Genomic DNA, 19,725 nt, shown 5'->3' on the forward strand with positions numbered 1-19,725 from the left:
TTGGATTGTTGTTCCCAGTTTTTTTACACTCTCCCTATATTGGGAATATTTTTTCTGTACCTTTTGCTATGTAATTTAGTAGTGCCTTGCACTAGAGAAGGAAGAGTCTCTTTCCCCAGTCCGTGATGGAATATTTTGCCATGTGGTTTTCTTTAGTCAATAGAATGTCAGTGAAAGTACACAGAGTGACCATTTTGAGCCAAAGTATTTGAGGCACAGGGGTTTCTGCTGGTCTCACTTGGAATAGCACCTAGTCCCAGAATGAGGTATGCCTCCTGGAGCAGACTCATGCATCCAGATTAGCCCAGAAGAGCTGGCTGATCCTGACTGAGTTCAGCCAATCCATAACCAACCTGAAGATACATGAACAAAAGGTAACTATCTGTTGTTATAGGCCATGCCTTTTAAAAATATCTTTTGCAGCCATGTAACATTATTGCAGTAGTAAATCACCAAAAGAGAGAAAGCTCAGTCATGTATGTAGCTTTGATGTACAAAAATACATTTATTTTCAACAATTTCAAAACCACTGTCTTTTTTACAGTAGAAATATTCAAATGGAACAATAAAACCAAGAACAGTATATGTACATATACTGTATATATATATAGATATAACTCATGCATTTGTATTCCAGTGTTTCGTACAAGTATTGCAATTGTCTGCCCCATATAACCCTTGAAACAAAAATGCAAGATCTTTAGAAATACTTGTAATACTCTTCTATGCTGTAGCCAGACAGATTTCTCTATACCACATTCTCCCTGTGTCTCACAAAGAGGAATGTGAACAGCATCCCACAAAAATTAACAGGTGAAAAGCGTGGCCTCTCCTCCCATATATATATATATATATACAGTATATCATTCTTTAAAATGAGTGTGCTCAGGCTGAGCCTGAAAATAAAAACAATGCTTCCAGCCTGGTGTAAAGTGACCCTATGGAAAAGAACTGGTATGTTAAACACGTGAAAGGGGCCAAGGTGGTGGAAAAGCAAATACCAGCTTTGAAAGCCACTCACCCCAGAGGCAAGAACTACCATAAGGGAACAGAAGGCAGACATTTGACTTCAAGGAAGTTGTGTACATCTGACAAGCAAATAGCACAGCTTTGCTAAAATCATCTTTGACTAATATCATTAAAGGCTAGACCTCTATTTGGCCTGCAGGGTTTGCTTGTACTCAATGCTGTGTCCCTGCCTCTCCACCTCTCCTTATGCTAACAGGCACTCACTGAGCTAAACTGAGTGCCCTTGGGACTTTTTGAGCTCAGAGTAGCTTGGGAATTGGTCATAAGTGCCACACATTTTCAAGGAATCCAATAAAAAACCAGAAACAGACCAAGATCTGTATATCCATTGTCTGATCTCCTTAAATAGAACTGCTTTCTCAGGCTAAAACACATCAACTTCCTTTTGTAGGGGAAGCTTTGTCTCCCCTTCTGTGTCTCAGTTTGAGGTCTCTACTGGGCCTTATCTTGCAACTTCTTCTACTGCACTGTTGGCTCAAAAATGATTCCCATGTTCTATGATGCCACTAAAGTCCTTCCTTTATCAATTGCCCCAAAGAAGCCCTACCCCCCCGCCCCCCTTTATATACATAAGTAGAAACCATCTATGGTGTGGACACAGAGGTGCAAGAGTTAAGTGTGACAGACAGCTGGAGAGCATTCAGAACCTGACACATCAAGCAGGCCCAGGGATTGGTCAGCTCCGAGGGTGAGTGCGTAAGCCAACACACGCATCTTTCTTTTTTCTGTTTTCTTTTTTACTAAACATTAAATTATTTCTTAGGAAATAAAAAGCTATTTACATTGTAGTTATATACAATCAGCCATCTGTAGCCTCGCTATTGACATGCACGAGGCAGGGCCTCTTTCATAAAGGTGTGTGTGCCTCTGCAGCTACCTCCACTCCCCACCCACCTACCACCTGTGATCCAACTGGGAAAGTTTATGCTGTATGGGTATGTGCAGGGGGAAGGGAGTGTTAGTGATAGGGATATAATAGGTGGTTAACAAAACACCAACCCAACTTAAATTTAAAAAACAAAACAAGAGAGACCATAAAGTAAAAGAGAGTGTTTGCACTAGCAATGGCAGAATAAAGCAAGGAAGCTGTGGGAAGTGCATCTTTGCCTATAGCACAGATACAACCATTTATTGTTTCTGTCTCATTTTAATCAGCTAAGAATGCCTTTTTCTCCCAAAGCTAAGCATTTGCCTGCTATTTATGAGGGGACCCTTGGTAAACAAAAGGTAAAAAAGACATTTTTCATTTTCCCATAATAATAGTAATAGTAGTCATCAAAAATAAAAAGTCAGAAAGGTGGTTGACCACGTGGCTTGTTGGCATTAAACACTAGTGCAGTTGGGGATTTCCTTTGTGCTTTCACTGTTGGCAACGGTGGCAATGCCTCCTGCAGGAAAGAGAAGACACAGACAGAAAAGGAAGTAAGTTCCATAAGACTAGGGATCTTGGTTTTATTCACTGCTGAATACCAGCCACCTAGAATAGGGTCTTAATGGGTATTTATTAAATTTATTAAATGCCAGGATGTTCCTATATGCTCCCCAGAATTATGTCAAGCACATTTACCATATGCTACCACCCACACCAGCACATAGGGACAATCAGTAAGTTGACAGCCATCTTGCACCTTGCTGCTAACAATGGCAATAGATGGCATGGAGTGAATACTCTGATTGTGGCAAGCACTGTGCTAATGGCATAGAGTCATTTAATTATCACAACACTCTCAGAATCAGTTCGCAGATACTATATAGAAATTGGATAGAATCGTAGATACTATTACTCGCATTTCACAGTTAAGGAATATGTGGCACAGAGAGATCACAGAGCTCAAAGACTGGCCAAGTAGGGGCTAATTCAATATAGATTCTTCATTCATATGACTATTAATAAAGACTTACCATGCTTTTGTTTTACAGAAAATAAAGAAAAAACTTCAACAGTAATGGATGATTGACTTCATTCCTTCTCCCCCCCAAATAAAACCCCAGTGCTTCCACTCTCAATTGAATTCTAAAGGGAAAAAACTCCAAAAACAAAAACAAAAAACTCTTGTCAATTTCATGTGGCCCGAAGTGGCAGACAAATTTTAAAACATGATTATGTCACTATAGCCGGTTACTTTCCCCAGCACTCCTGTCTAGTGCTGTCCGCAGAACAAGAAATAAGGGCTGTTGACTGAATGTTTGGATCACAGAGGACTCTGAGGTTGATGGCACAGGCACACATACCTATGACCCTGGTGTCCAAGTCTTTGTCCAGCAGCTCTTCAGGCTCAGTGAAGTCACTGAGTGTGATTTTGGGGGCATTTTCACTTTGGCTCACTGACCCAATCATCTCCTGCTCCTTGTCATGTTGGACTTGAGCATAGATGTTAATCCAAGGGATTTTCCTACATGGGGTAGGAACAAAATCAGAGTAAATTGCAGGGCATGCCAAATGTGGGCCTTTGGAAATTTCTGGGTTATAAGGGGAGGAAAGTTACTAAAAGGAAGAGCCAGCTGAGCATGGTGGTGCACATCTCTAATCCTAGCACTGGGGAGGCAGAGACAGGAGGATCAAAAGTTTGAGACCAGCCTGGGCCACATGTTATGTTTGAGGTCAGTGTAGGGCTACAAAGTGAGATTCTGTCTCAAAACAAAAGCAAAAAATTTTAAAAAGCAAAAACATAAACAGGAAACAACCCAGAAGAACCATTGTCAGGGAAAATGATTGGTTACATGAAGGCACTGTGGCCATGAGAGGCTAAAGATGCAAGGCTAGCCAGAAACCCAGATGCCCAGGGAAGATGTAGACCATAGAACTCCCAGAGAAATGCATATTCTCCTGAGGTAAAAAGCAAGCAAATAAAAACAAAAAGGCAATGGTGTTGATTAATATTCACTAATACCCTTAAAATATTTATATACTAAGTTTTTAAAGGAGTTGAACTTTTTGACACTCATAAAATTGTGCATAGGAAAAGACATTTTTCTAAAGATGCATCAGTTAAATCAGTTCGGATTTTTTCTGTTAAGAATAGCCAAGAAACAACAGACTTACAGCTATTATTACAATTATCAGAGCAACACCCCCAAGTTAAGCATCTTAAATAGTCTGGTAGTTTCCACATATGTTCAATGGGGGTAATGATGACTTTCTTTTAGACTTGTGAGGAGTATTAGGAGAAGCTAAGTAACATCCTTTAAAGACACAAAAGTAGTAGGTTTGGAAATGCAAGGCAGATCATCTGGGGGTTGGAAGAGAGGACAGGTTCAGATTAAAATCTTCTTGGGGTATTCATCTCCTGACCTATCTCTATTATCTACTGATTCCTCTAGCCTCTGCAGCCTCCTTTGAGCTTCTCTAGGCCAGCATTTCTCAAACTTTGATGCTTAGGCATCACCCAGGGTCCTCAGTGAAACATGGATCATTACTTTATAGATCTGGACTAGATGGGTTGAGGTTCTGCATTTCTGCCAAACTCCCAAGTGATGCAGTTACTTCTGGTTGGCTGGAGATCCAAATTTTGACTTTCAAGAATATAATACAAAATCTCTTCCCCACTGACTTTGAACCAACTGTTCCCTCTGTTACATGCCTCCCTCTGTTCTTTTCATGGTAGTTTTTCATTACTGTCCTTTAGAATTGACTTACATGTCACCTCTGAGAGGCCTCCCCTGACAACCCATCCTTCTTTGTTTTAAATATGTAGTTATAAGACAACATCTACAAAAGAAATAAATGAGGTATTGTCTTAGGGTGCTGTAACAGGCTTTATTTTTTGGCTTGTTTTCTGTTGTAATTATGGGACATCTACAAAAGAAAGAAAGAAAGTATTGTTTTAGGGTGATGTAACAGGCAATGTCTATTGGCTTGTATTCTGTCTTTTTCTCCCACTGGAATGAAAGCCCCATGTGGGTAAGAACAACATTTTTTGTCTTCACTGCTATTTAGTTAGCACAGTGCTTGGCACATGGTTTACATTCATTAAGTAGTTGTTGAATAAATTAATATATGATTCAAAGCCTGTGCTCTATTTCCCTATAGTCTTTAATTAGAAGGCTACATTTTTACCTTAGGATCCCATATTCAGAAGATATTCCTCTTGCCTCATCATATGATGGAGAAATTGAACGAAAGTGCAGATACTTCAGGAAGCCAAATATTGGCACAGATACCTAGAAATCAGGACCTTTGACTGTCACTCCAACCCAGAAAATTCCATGCAATTCTAAAAGAGAATTTTTGTGTTGCCCTAATACCAACCAGTGGCAATTTCAAGCTTGTATATTCCTCACCATACTCCACCTCCAAATGAGGCATAATGTTGGCATTTAATAAGGTTTTCCAGTAGTCAACTCTGAAGAAAAACTCTTAAAATAGTTTAAAACATGCAGCAGTTTTTACTTCTCCTTTAAGTTTAGTTTTTATGCCTCTAATGTTTGCTTGCTAAACATGAAAGAAGGTGCCCAATGACTCCTACCGGTCCAGACCAGTTTAATATAATTTACAGGGTCTTAAATGAGCAAAATCTATGTGAGGCAGCAAACTGCAGCCTCTGTAAATGTGTAGAATTAAAAATTCATGCTGACCCTTCCTTTCTTCTTATCTAAATAGAACTGCAGACTAATGACTTCCATTCCTTCTAATCATAAAAGTACATATTACTCATGAATGTTGGGATCAACTGTAATATTTATTAGGTACTAGGGCAGCCAAACCATTCTTGATCACATGGCCTATGTACTTCAGAGTTGTAACCAGAGCTTATTTCTTCCCCTTTTGGCTTGGCTAAAGATATCTATGAGCATTTGGATAAGTTAGCCCTTATAATGATTGTTCATTCTCTTCAGTGTCTGAAAAAACACATCTAAAAAGAGACATATTTTCATCTTGTTGTAATAGAGGTTTGGAAGGGATTGAGTTTTCTATCACAAGTTACAGCACTATAAAGAGATGTCAAGTTGCTTTTCATTTCTTAACACATCTGTTTGCAGGACTTTTGAGGATATAAGTGAAGTCTGAGCCCCACTTTTGCATAAGGAGATCAAGGAATGTTTTGGACCACACATTCATACAGGTTTAAATAAGAGGAATAAGATGAATAAACTGAAGTATCCTAAAAAAGCAGGTAAACAAACAAAAAAAACTGTAGTTTATATTCATTTTCTCCAGCTATGAAGATTGTTGGAAGTCTGTGAGAGCAAAGTAGACTTTGAACTATAATGAAAGTCTTGCTGAAAAAAAGGCAGAGAGAAATATAATGGTTCAAAAGTTTTTCATGGATAACCAGGAAAAGCAGATCTACAGTTATAGAAAGAAGGTCTTGTTAGGCAGTTTTCAGAAGGTAAAAGTCATCTCACAATGATTTTTAATTATATTGTCAAGACATCAGGAAATAACAGTTGCTATCCAAAAGCGAGATGGAAGGTGAGAGGCAGGATGATATTTACTTAAAGGTGTTTAGAGATTGTGCTAACACTTCTTCTCCTAAGGGGTCACTTGGAACGGATGGTTTTCAGTGCCTGAAACATAGTAGGCACTCACTAAATGAACAGATGCATGTTTGAATAGGTTAATACTGGTGATTGCAGAGAGAACATTTTGCTTATAGAAATGCAACATAGCGAATAATCTGGAAATAGAAACATAACTAGACTGTATTGTTAAATACAGTATTTATTAGCCAGGTGTGGCTGCTTAAATTTCAATTTATTAAAGTTGAAGTTAAAAATTCAGATCCTCAATCATTCTAGTGGCTACCATAGTAGTACAGATTACAGAGCATTTTCACTATTGCAGAAAATTTGATTGGACAGTAATGAAAAAAGTAAAGGACATTTGGGGAGTTCAGTGATCAGAACCTGACCTTCACTTGTATGCAAGCTGGTCATCTTTCACATAGCCATTGTTGGGGCTCCATATGATGGAGAGGGAGAAAAGGCCAAAGGAGTGAAAAAAAATTCGACAGAATTCAAACAAAGGGATGGAGCTGTAGGAGGAAAACTTCTGGAAAAGGGGCTAGAAAAGTAAAGGTTAACTCTTGACTGACTACTCATGGCTGACTCTGCTGTTTATCCTGTTTTACTGGCATTGATCCACTGCCAGAGACATAGAAAGGGCTGGCTGATAACTGGGTGCTACAAAGGTAGAAGAGATCCATGACCTCGTTACCTGGCATGGATTCATGTATTAAAGCACAAAGATTTAGAGATTTTACAGTAAGTTGACTGTCTAGGGAGTTTACTAGTATTTATGAAGGAAAAGAAGCTGTTTTTTTTACAGTACTGGGGTTTGAACTCAAACCCTTGAACTTACTAGGCAAGTGTTCTACCACTTGATCCATATGCCTAGCCCTTTTTGCTTTAATTATTTTTCAAATAAGGTCTTGCCTTATGCCCTGGCTGGTTGGGACCACCATCTTCCTATTTATGCTTCCTGCCTAGCTGGGATGACAGGTATACACTATCATGCCCAGCTTTTATTGGTTGAAATGGGGTCTCCTAAACTTTTTTGCCCAGACTGGCTTCAAATCATGATCCTTTACCCCATCTCTACCTCCCAAGTAGTTAGGATGACAGGTTTGAACCACCGTGCCTGGGAAGAACAGAAACTTCTAAGTCACAGCATAAATCTTTTTTTTTTTCATATTATAGTTTTATTTTTATTTTTTATTAGGATATATTCAATGTACAGGGGGAAATTCATTATGACAATTCCAAATAGGCTTATATTGTACATTGGTTAGATCACCCCCACCGTCTCTCTCCCTGGATCCCATCCCCATCCCACTTAAAGTAATTGCAGGAGGTTTCTTTGTTCTGTTTTATGTAAGTATATGAAGTCCATGCACCATATTCCCTCACCTTAATCTTAATTTGAACATGCATGACACATATAAATGCCTCTTTACAGGACTTCTATTGGCCCTTGTCCTCAGCAACCATGGAGTTCTAGAACTAAAGGCAATAAATTTGGTTCATATGAACTTCAAACCCCAGCAAGCACTAGGACTCCCCACAATCAAATCCCTAGATAAGTGAAAGTCTTCTGTGCATGTAATTGAAGTACCCCCATAACTGGGCATTGTCTTAAACTGATTGTTCCCAAATTGAAGCTTTTCTAATTGTGACATAAAGACTTTTCCTGTCTTCAAAGGGATCAGGAACAGGTGGGTTGACCTCCCTTGATCCAAAAGGACATGATCTTACATATAGGTCTCTATGTTGACAAAAAGCTAAATGTCACTCTGTCCTTCTGGTGAGTATGGGATGGTGTTAAGTACTCCTGCCTGGGTGGCTAATTCTGAGAGATATATTGAGTCAAACTGGTGTTTTTAAGCAACTGAGATATCACTGGAGAAGAAAAAGGGGGTGGGAAGAGTAAAGCCTGCTTACCACTGATCTTTTCCGAAATCTACAAGCATTGCCTAGAAACACTACCACAGGCAAGCTATGCTTTTAAAACCCACCTGATAATAGGTAATGTTATTTTTACTTTTCCAAGGTTTCCTAAGAAGCATATCCTTGTGCCACTGGTATAATTTTTGAGAGCCTACTATGTGACAGTTTATGACATACAACACATCTGGAAGACACATTCATTGTTCTTGATCCTAATTTAGCTTTCTTACTTATTTAGTGTGTGGTAGTTATAGCTATTATATTTAAATCATATTGTAAGCCTATAAAATGTTATCATTTTACTCATTTTATAGGAGGAAACTAAGACTTAGAGAAGCAACTGTGATAACCCAACTATATAAATGCTAAATGGTAAAACTTAGTCTGTCTAATTTCAGAGTACATAATCTCATCCAGTCCACTTCCTGGAAAAATATTGCATAATTTGAATGTTAATAGAAAATTAGTGATTCTACTGTTATGCTTTTACTAAGTATCCTGTTATGTCACCCCATCTCTGTGGCTTTCAAAGATAATTTCTGAATAGATGTGCAGATTGCTTTTCCTGATCAATTTCCTTTAGAAATGGGAAATGGGGGATTAAGGGATTAAAGTTGCATAGCATGCAAATTTAAACACAGATACTAGATAGCTACAACAGAAGAGAAGTGTGTGTGTGTGTGTGTGTGTGTGTGTGTGTATCAGATGATTTCATCTGCTTTTTTTTTCTACTCAAGCACCCTGAATAGATGCTGGTCTATACAAGTAGATCTTCTGAATGCCTGAAACTTTACTTTAAAAATTAGGATGATGTTTGTGATTGTCTTACACTGCTCTTGAGGCAAATACAAGGATTTCATAGGCTAGCCCTCATTTTCCTAATTCATTATACTTACAAATTGGATAGAGGTCAGATTCTTATGCCCACTTATTTTCTGACCCACAACTACTCCTGCTTTTCCCCAATGCCAAAAAAAGCTTCAAGAAGAACTGTGACCACATTCATGAGATGAGGAAAGATGGTTAAGGAAGGGTAATCTTCAGCGAACCTAGTCCTGATATAAAAATTGAATGACATCACCACATACCTTTTAAATTTGTAGATCAAAAACACAGCCAGGCCTACAAACACCACTGACAAGAGCATAAGCATGGCTGAGCTGCTGTGCCCAGTGCTGGAATCCACCAGTGGAGCTAGGAAGGAAGAACAGACATGCTCACTTGGAAGCTAGTTAGATGGAGGGAGTACCTACCACAGAAAGGTAGGTATTGGTCTCCACTCTGTTTTCCAGTCTGCAATTGCCCTGCATACTATCAGGGCATGGGAAAGCTGGTTTCAATATTAAGAATAGCTGATCACAGCTTTTAAGGAAAAGTACACTCCTCTACTATGCCTGGGGAAATTTGTTGTTCTTAGTAAAAATTGAGCAATGTATCTCTCGATGAGGAAGTAGAGGAAGGACTTGAATGCTCTCTTAGTCTTCCTGTTAATACAGCAGCACATTGGGAACTTTAGATTAAGTACTAATACATTGGTTAGCTTTGCTTCTGTGTTGTTCTGGTAAAACACTTCTGCATGAACACATCTGAAAAGTTTTACATTAATAAGACCCACTGAGCAAACAGACTCTCCTGGCCAGCCATGCATGTCCCAATAGGACATGCCTTTGTTACTCCTTTCATTATTCAACCAACTAGAACTGGTCTCTGTTTCTACTTAAGACTTATACATTATAAACTGGAAGGGGGTTTTGAAGTCATATGATAAAATCTCCCAATCAAAATTCATGGAATCAGAGATTCAAAGAAATTAGAAGAACCCAAGGACTAGTCAGTTCAATCTCAATTGTTGCAAATAAGTAAGTACACACACAAAGTCAAGACCCAAAGAAATTATAGATTTTTCTCAAGACCATCCAGGATTCAATGGTAAAGCTACTCCTAAGAAAGTCTTCCTTCTACCCCTCTTGATAGCTCTAGAAAAACATAACACTACATATAAGAGCCTTGTACAACACCATTTTAGGCATTAATGAAATGTTTTGGGTGATTTATCTTCTTCCCTTTCTCTCCAGGATAACAGATCACTGAACTCATATCTCCCAGACTCCCAAAAGCCACTCACCTAATGTCAGCTGTGTGACATACACAATGACTCGGACCCCGGGCTTCAGCTCAAACTGGACCAAGTTTTGGTTGAGAGCATTAAACAGTGTCTCTACAATCTGGAAAAGAAGCACAAGTCTGCATGGGAAGACATGACATATGATGATGCTTCTCCATCAGGTAACTGGCAAAAAATTACCAGGCTTAAGCAGGGGACAGGATATTAGAATGTCTTTATCAACTTGGTCTTCACAGCCCTCAGAGCCATGTGAAACCAATGAAGTGGTGGTATTATTTGCTTGTACTGGAGAGGAGACAGAAAGAGATGTCCACAGTCACTGTTAGAAGCGCTAATAGACATAAGTATTTCATTCAACTCCTGGTTCAGTATTCTTTCATCATTGCCTTGGTAACCTAAGACCTGTTGTGGATTCCTATGAAAGAAAGTCAACTCATCATTAGCTCTTTAATCGGATCAAGTTAACACACACAGAGTAAGACACTCCAGTATTTAAGCAGGCACAGATAGCCCCAGCCCACTCCTCTGCATTTTCTATCTTAAAGACAATGGGAGGCAAACATCAAAGCAGAAGCTTCCTCCGTTTTATAAGATAATTTTTCCTCTTTACTTTTACCCAGCAAGTCTCAGAGCACATAACAACGATTTAATCACTCTTCAATTCCCACATGAAAGCTGAGGCAGACTTAGGCTGTTGTCCCTAACTCTTATCTCGCTGTACGAGCCTTAATATCACAGCTGCTATTCATCACTGTAATTACCTATTTATCTAAATGGATGGATATTGTAGCTTCCAAATATAGTTCACAAACATGCCACTTGCTATTTCAGAATAAAGAGGTCTTGGAAAAGTGATGTGTGCATTGAGAAGGTGGGTTTATCTCTGGCCAATTTCAACATGCAACCCCAAAATCCAATGAAATGTTTCCTGTTCCACAGAAACTGACTACAGTGGAAAATATACCACTTAAGTTCTATGCATAGATGAAGGGAAGTAAGCACCAGAGGGGCACAAGCCTGTGTCTGTACAATGGTTACCCCACACAGGAGCAAATGTGTTTGATTCATGCCAATTTTCAGCAACCTCATCCTTGCTTATTTTCACTTCTACCGGCTTAGCATCATGCAAAGTCAGGGAAGGGAGACCACAGAGCTGCCAATAAGATTCCAGTAGGAGCAGTAAGTGAGATGAACAGTGCATGGCCCCCCCTCTTTTGCTTCCAGGATCATGTGCACATCACAGACACAATATGCCCATTTGATGAAGACAGTAAATCACAACCCTCTTTGGAAATACTGCTTCTTCAGTCAAAGCAAGATGAGGCAATCCATCTCTCTCCAAAGAAATGTGTTTAAAAGCAGTTCATTTTCTCTCCAGAAGCAGAGCTTAAATTGACTAGGATCTCTAGGGTCAGTGCAGTTAAAGACAAGAAGCATATATTTGCATAAATAAATAGGGGAAACTCAAGCCAACCCCCACCCTTCTTCTCCCTCTCTCTCCACCTGCTGCCACTCCAGGAAAAGTCATTGGAGGGAGACATGAGCAAGGTTGCAGGGATGCCAACCATTGGCAAGAATGATGCCAGGGTGCTATTGCATCCTATAACTCTGAATGCTCCCTGATATTTGCATTTTTGTTTATTCTGGGTAAGACTGATTGTTCTTCAAAACCCTAAGTGTTAGGCAAAGAGAAACAAGTTAGTGGGTTAATGGAACAGAGTTTGTTTCTTTTTAGGATGAAAACAGTTTTTTGTCCCCTTAGAGTGTGTGATGCAGGCAAGTATACCTGCCAAGTTTCCTTCACTTACTTGTTCTAAGTCTCCTTCGTGGCCTTTCCTCCTCTCAGTCAAGTTCTTGGGTGGGAGGATGAAAAGTTCCGCTGAAGTGGGGAGGCCGGGGAACACAGCCACAAGGATCTGGTCTTCTGGGACACTGGTTACCTGCAAATCATTTAGTGCAAATAGTGAGGTTCTAAGGAGCCAGTCCTCCCCAAATGGGTAACCAGAGTACGCACAGTCATAGGATGCAAACAAGTTTGTAATTTTTTAAAAGGTAGCATTTTAAGAACAGACTGCAGTGTACAGCCAGGCCTCCTTTCTGTGTCCCCCCTAGAACTGCTAGGCTAAGAATTATTAGTTCCCTCTGCTCTTTAATACATTTTTACTGAAACTAAAATAGCATTACAAATGAATTTCAAGACATTATTTGCTGGTTGTATTTGCAATAGTTCCATATTTTTCCACTTTTCTGCACTAAGCACTAGAGCTTCTGGCTAAAACAGAAACAGACTGGCTGCAAATGGGAATGAATAGTTATAAACAAACACGGGAAATGCAAATTTAGAAAAAAAAAGCTGAGTAGCACTTGTTTCCACTTATTAAAGAAGGATTTTTCAAGTTTATTGCTAATGTTGGTGTGGGTACAGAGAAAGAGGTTCCTTCATTTGTTGCTGGCAGTACTAAAAATTGATACATATCAACAATTTGTTTTCCAAAAGACTTACTTCATGGCCATAAAATATTCATATCCTTTATTCAGTAACTGTAACTTGGTAAATTAGTCCTGAAGACATGATCCAAAACATAGGAAAAGCCATATACAGGAAAAAACACAACATTATGTAGAATAGAAAACAAATGGGATAACTCAAATACTCAAAAAAATTCACTCAGTGTACCACAAGCATCACCTGGTAGGGAATTATCCTAGCTGTGAAATGATAACGAGCACCAGGAGGCAACATGGAAGACTCCTGAGGGTGGCTGCATTCTGATCTATTTTCTTACATTTCTTTGGTTACAACTCTATAAAAATACAAATGCATATGGAAAAAAAAAAAACTAAACTACTAAAAGTTGTTAAGAGATTGAGCTTATGAGTGAATTTTTCTATTCTTGAGTGCTTAGTAAAAGGATTATATTGCTTTTATGATAAAAACTTAAATGTTAGGTCTGTCTGAATGCAAATTCCTGAAAAAAAACATGGGTGAGATGGAACTGAGTTTTCCCCATTGCTTATACTTTTCCCTATGTCCCCTGAAGGCCTTTTATCCAGGTCACTATGCCTCTTCTATCAATTCAAACATGAGAGATGATTTGTGGTTCAGCAGTAATACTGCCTCATCCAAGGAGTCTCCCTTAACTATCTTTCCTGAATCTCACCTGAGCGCCTCCAGATCACCACGGCCACCACATTTTAGGGACACAGGTCACGTACACTGTGACATACAATTATGTCTGGATAGTGCAGTCTTTTCTCTGATAGGTTCTGACTGTGTATTTTTCCAGACATTCCTGGGGGTCTTTGTTGCTACCTCACTATTCCAAAGGATTCTTGACAGAGAAGAAAATAAATAGTTGCTGAATTGAATAGAAGTGGAAAGATGGGTTGTTTTCCATTTGTTCAGCTCTGATTCCTATTTGGAACTAAGCTTACAGATTGGAGTTAACTCTCAGGGATGTGAAAAAGAAAGGAGACTGCCAGCCTACATGAAAGTAAGAATCAGAATCAGCAGTTAGAAGCCTAAAAAGTCTACAGATCAAGGAAGCATTCTTTTAGAATTCCTGAGGTAGTTAGCCAGCCACTTCAGTCTCCTGCTGGGAGCTATGACCCCAGCCAGGGACCTTGGAGCCATTCATCCACATTCACTTAATCCTGTCCAAAGGGAGTGATATGTCTTCCTGAGACACAAGTCTTAGCCATCAACTGATATGGCTGGTTATTATTATTTAGTGGCATTAACACAGTAACCAAACAATTTCTTCACAAGCTGGTAAGTTTTTAATAAATGCACTCATGCAAAACACAACACAATTTTGGACATTATGGGTTTGAATATTTATGTTCCTCTCCCTACAATTCTTAAGTTTGATGTAGGATGTGAGGCCTTTGGAAGATGATTAGGCCATGAAGAAGAGCTCTCATAAATGAGATTAGAGTCCTTAGCTACCTTGCCTCAGTAACAAATCAGGAAATAGGTTCTTACCAGATATCAAATCTGTCAGGTCCTTAATCTTGTACTTTCTATTCCCCAGAATTATGAGAAATAAAATTCTGGCATTTATAACCCACCTAAACTATGGCCTATTGTTATGGCCACATATGTAAGACTGAGACAGTCTTTTACATACATAGAAGTCTCATTTTCATTTCTTTCTATGAATATCTTTTTGTTAAAACTTTTGAAGTTCTTGTAGACAGCCCCTACAGGAATGCTCATATATCATTCTCATTTATTTATTCTGCTTCCTTTCTGTCAACTAGCTCTCCATGTCTTTAAGTCTGTTCTCCTGTGCCTTGGGGAACATTAGTAGTCACAACTTCCCCAAAGCCCTGGCCCCCTGAGGCGGCCTCATGGCCTCCACAACATCAGTCCTTAAATCTCTGCCTCTAGCTTGAAACTCTGTTTGACTTTCAGACCCATATTTTAAACTTTCCTGGTCATTTTTACCCAATTATTTCTCCTGTGCTCCAAACTAATATAAAAGATCAAATCAATACTATTCTCCAAGTTTTGTTTCTCCAACACAGTTCCCATTTTGGTTAAAAACATAGCCATAGCCTACTCTTGTATCAGAAAGCTCCTCCTTCCCTCTTACCTATCCTGCATTTATAGTCAGTACTCCTATTGTTCAGTTTCATAATTAGCCTTTGACTCTTCCTTCTTTACGATCTTATTATCCCTGGTCTAGATAATTTCAGTGGTCTTTTTAATATCATTTGTGAAATTTCCCCTATCTTATGTCCTTCCCACCCTAGCAGTCTTTCCTCTACATTGCAAACAGAAATGGGCACATGGAATACAAATCTGTTAACAGAATTTTCCCACTTAAATAAAAATTAACATTTGAAACTCTCCACTGCCTACAGTTTAGCTACTGAGACCTTTTATAATCTGACCTCACCATCCTAATCCAATTTAAACCACACTTGTCCTTATTAATTATGGATTGGCTACACAAAACTCCATGCCATTTCCCAAACATGGTATACTCTTTCAGTAGTCCATAGCTTTGTATGTGCTGTTCATTCTACCTGGAAGAAAGTGTCTTTTCCCTGCTAACTGACATAGATCTTTTAAAACACAGTTCAAATTTACCCCTCCAAAACCTTTCCAATAGTTCAACAAGTATTAATCAAATTGCAATTCTGTGCTAAGCTTGTTCTTTCTTGGACAGGAAGAAATACTTTTTTCTTCGTGCTTCTGGGAGATGCTGGCTATGCCTCTATCACAGAACTAATTGCACATTAGACTTTATTTCTACATTTAATTTGACCACATTTTATTCAATATTATATTCTGTTGGTTAGTTCTTACAGAGGTTAACAAAACTGCTTTACATTCTCTAAAGCAAATCTGATGTTGGGTTAAATCTAGTGTTTCAGTTTCCTGTCTTGCAGCCTTGAGACCAATGGCAGTCTAATGCACCTGAATATCTGATTCTGAAGACACTATTCATAGACAATGAGCTAGCTACGTGCATGAGATTAGTGTAGACTCACTGGATGGTCCATTCATTAGTCCACTAAAGGTGTCAAGCCTCTGTCTCAGAAATATTTGGGATAAACAGTGGGACATTTTCCATCTCTAAACACTGTCCTGAACTTTCTTTCTCACTTTCTTTCTACCTCTCCTATTCCTCTCCCCTCTACTCTCCCTCCTTCTTTTCTTTTTCTCTTTTTACAGAGAAATAATCCTTATCTACCTGGAGGATAGTTGTTTAATCCATGAAGATGCATTATCTAATTCTTTTCATTGCTCACAAAGACTTAAAGATAAAGTCAACTTACTTTAACCAGAGCTCGCTTGATGACATTGCCAATGTCTTGCCTCCACTCAGGAATGTCAGGATTGTGGAAATCCAGATTAGGAGAGAAGGATAGGAGCTGGGACTGGAAGTATTCTGCAGGAAGACCGAATGCACAAGTGAGACTGGCAGAGTGAGATGTGAGAGTGTGTGAGAGCTACCACTATGCCTTAGGCAAAGAGTCTACTCTCATAAGGCCTCAGCTACAATTCCTTACTTTCAGCTTACTTTTTGGCTTCTGAAAGAAAGCGGAATTTGGTGACTGGAAGCAGATCTGTACTCCTACAAGTGGTGTTAATTGCTAGGATCCTAAACCTTTCTTCTTGTAAAGAGCATTGCCTGAAAGGAAAGATAAGCAGGAAACCCCAAAGGAGATTTGTGCATTTATAGGTATTGTCCTGCGGATCCAACCCAAAGCACTAATAATTGGGGCTTGGTTGGAATGGAAGCTTTTCACTTCTCCCTTCAATTCCTTTGTTCATTATGCTAGAAACTGCCTGATAGGAGTAGAAAGTAGGTTGAAACCTTTTCTCTAAGGCGTGAGTAAGGTAATGCACCTTCTTGGTGAGTACATAGGTTTATTCACCTGATTGTAATCCATAACGTTAAACATTCATGATTTAGATGCTTTTCTGTATAAAATTTACACTTCAATATAAATGTTTACCTAAAAAGACAACATCCAAGTAAGCAATAAAGAGCCTGAGTAAAAGTTGGCAGAGAGGTAGGGAAAGGAACTCACCAGGATGAAGTGGAAGAAATATAGTCCAGATTAGAGGCTCACATGCCTTAGTACAAGTGTCTAGAGAACCACAGCGATAGTGCCTATGACTAGGAACCTGAGGCAGGTTCGGTGGGATGCAGTAAAGCGTAGTCAATTTCATTTAAAATAAAGTTAGTAATTAAGGATGATTCTCCAAGATTGAGAACAGCATGGGAGCCCTGTTTTCCGCTTTTTCCTGCCTCTCTTTAAGCTTATAGTATTAGCCTTATTATCTAGCTTTTATAGATTTCTAACAAATCTCCAACAGACAAGAAAATGTATCAGCTCTGTGCAGGCCATCTCATTACCTGAGCTATGAATTCTGTAGGGGCAGGAACCATGACTCCTCCAATTTCAGAACTCACTGGTCCCCATCTCTGCACACACATGACAGATACCTCAGCAAGACATCAGATCTAGCCCCCTCCATTGACAGTATTTCCACCAGTAATCAACTTATGATACATATCTTTAATGAGAAGCCCAAACAGGCTATGATCCAGACACACCACAGTGAACAACAAATAGTTGCCTGTGATCTCTTATGACCTCAATCCTCTATCTAGGAGCAAGGAGGTAATCTGAATGCTGCTTGTGGACATACATAATTTCCCCATGGACTGAAGAATTTCAAAGCAGTCAGTGATCACCACTTACAACGTGAATGGGGAAACTTTCTGGGCAGGGTGCGGGGGGAGTACCAAAGGATGATTTTCAGGGCTTACCGTGAACTGCAATATCTTTTGTGTCCTGAATAAGAGCATTCCCAGCAGCCACCTGAACAGTAATGGTGTTGGTTCCCTCTGCGAGGAAGGTAAAGGAGATGCTGCTGTCCAAAGTGATGAGCGGCTGCAAGAACCACAACACCCATTTAGTTCTGGTGGGAGATCAGCCTTTCCTCAAATCTCAAAATGTCATAGATCTGCACAGGAGATTAGATACAGAGGAATCTTAACTTGAAAAACTGAAAACTTTATGCAGTTTCTGAAAACTGCAACTATTTCTCCAGAAACTAGGAAGAGTATTAATAAATTTGAACTATATTATAAAATCCTGGGAAATGAGGGAAAGACTGGACACTCTTGATTTTTCATAGTCTGTTCTTTCTTCAGGGGCAAAGTAGAAGCACCTTTTAATACCTATCTTGTTAGCTCGGGAACAGGAATCATTTCTCTTTTTCCCTCAATATCCAATGTCACTTATATTTTCATCCTGTATTACATTGGACTATAAGACCTCTCAAATAAGTGGCAACATTTTACTTACTTCTGTATCACCCACCCCAGGTGCACTGTCCCTTCATGTAACAGAAAATATGTGTAAGTTAGATGCATGAACACACTACTGACTTTTTGTTTTATTATACCTGTTTTCTATTACAAGACATTTTAAGTATTTTATTAGGTTGGGAAATATACAAGCATACATATCTGTATGATTAATCTTATTTTCCTTTGTTTACTTTCCTGATTTATCATAACAGATAGGGACTTGTCAAGGCAAAAGCAAAGGAATAATTGTATTTTTCTCTAAGAATTAGGATCTTGATAAAAGCAGATGCTTATTAGAGAGAGGAGAAGGCAGATCCTGATACTGAAAAGCCATTTTTCCATGGCCATCTTAAAGTCCAGTCCCTCTCAAGCCCTCTGTTATTTGCAAGCTAAGAAATAATAGTAGAAGACTGATCTAAGGCAAAAGATAAAGAGATACCACAAGCACAGATGAACAGGCTCCCTCTCTTCTTTGTGTGTAGACCACAGGATAAATAATGGTGTAACTTGTTGGCAGGTTCATAGAGATGCCCTTTAATTGGATAGGTATGGGTCAGCCCAAACAGCATATCCATGCATGGCTAAATGCATATGCTTACAGAGCCCTGCGGAGGCTCAAAGTTGCATCTTTCAGGTAGCTTTCCCCTCCGCAAGATTGAAATGCCTTTCTAGCTCACAATTTTGGACTGGGCCTCTGAAACAATAATTTGATCTCTTCTGCTTTAAAATTCTATAGCTCTATTTTATGACCAGGTTGATGGAGTTGGGAAGAATTAGAGATTTGCCCTGAGCTTCTGACACCCTTTCTTCTCTATTTGCTGAATAAAAGAAGGAAGGGAATTTAGAAAGAAAGTCTTTCCCTTAACTAAGGGCAAATCTCGGTATGCTGGCATGCTTTTCTACACTTATGTCTAAGTGATGGTACACACAATGATGCATCCTTCTGAATTAAACAAGGGGGTGAAAGTGGGTTTGTCCTCCACACCATGATGACTCCATGGCAGTTTAGAGTCCTGTTTTGAGAAGGAAGCTGAAGTTGTATTGAGCTCAGCACAGCAATGTCATCCATGGACCTTAAATGAGGGAATAATGTGTGACCACACTGTCGCCATTTCTAATATAACAAGAACAGTGACTTAAAATTTAGGGTCTGCTACTATTTTTAATGAATGACCCTGGGCAAAGTCTGTCCCCTTTCAGGACTTGCTCTTTATCTGTGAAATGAACAGCTTGGGTTAGAAAATCTGGGAGGACTCATTCAGCAGTTAGACTCTAAGGGATTAACAAATGGCTCTAGGCAAAGTTTCTAGTTCCCAATGGCCAGCATATTAGGTGTTCCATGTC

At 39.2% G+C, this 19,725-nt stretch overlaps 1 protein-coding gene across 2 annotated transcripts in view; it reads right to left on the minus strand.

Moving 5' to 3' along the window:
• Nucleotides 1-501: 501 nt before the first annotated feature.
• Sorcs3 (sortilin related VPS10 domain containing receptor 3) overlaps nucleotides 502-19,725 on the minus strand; it is a 601,718-nt gene continuing 582,494 nt past the window's right edge. Inside the window, exons 19-25 of one of the 2 annotated variants that reach the window (XM_074078350.1) lie at nucleotides 17,836-17,959; nucleotides 16,331-16,443; nucleotides 12,349-12,480; nucleotides 10,541-10,640; nucleotides 9,504-9,609; nucleotides 3,262-3,422; nucleotides 502-2,417 (exon numbers count right to left, since the gene is read on the minus strand). In XM_074078350.1, coding sequence (XP_073934451.1) covers nucleotides 2,353-2,417; nucleotides 3,262-3,422; nucleotides 9,504-9,609; nucleotides 10,541-10,640; nucleotides 12,349-12,480; nucleotides 16,331-16,443; nucleotides 17,836-17,959 — 801 coding nt within the window. In that variant the 3' untranslated portion in view covers nucleotides 502-2,352. The remainder of the gene's footprint in view (nucleotides 2,418-3,261; nucleotides 3,423-9,503; nucleotides 9,610-10,540; nucleotides 10,641-12,348; nucleotides 12,481-16,330; nucleotides 16,444-17,835; nucleotides 17,960-19,725) is intronic. The other variant, XM_074078349.1, reaches the window with a different exon arrangement.

Source organism: Castor canadensis, chromosome 7 (genome assembly GCF_047511655.1).
Source record: "Castor canadensis chromosome 7, mCasCan1.hap1v2, whole genome shotgun sequence".
NCBI lineage: Eukaryota > Metazoa > Chordata > Mammalia > Rodentia > Castoridae > Castor > Castor canadensis.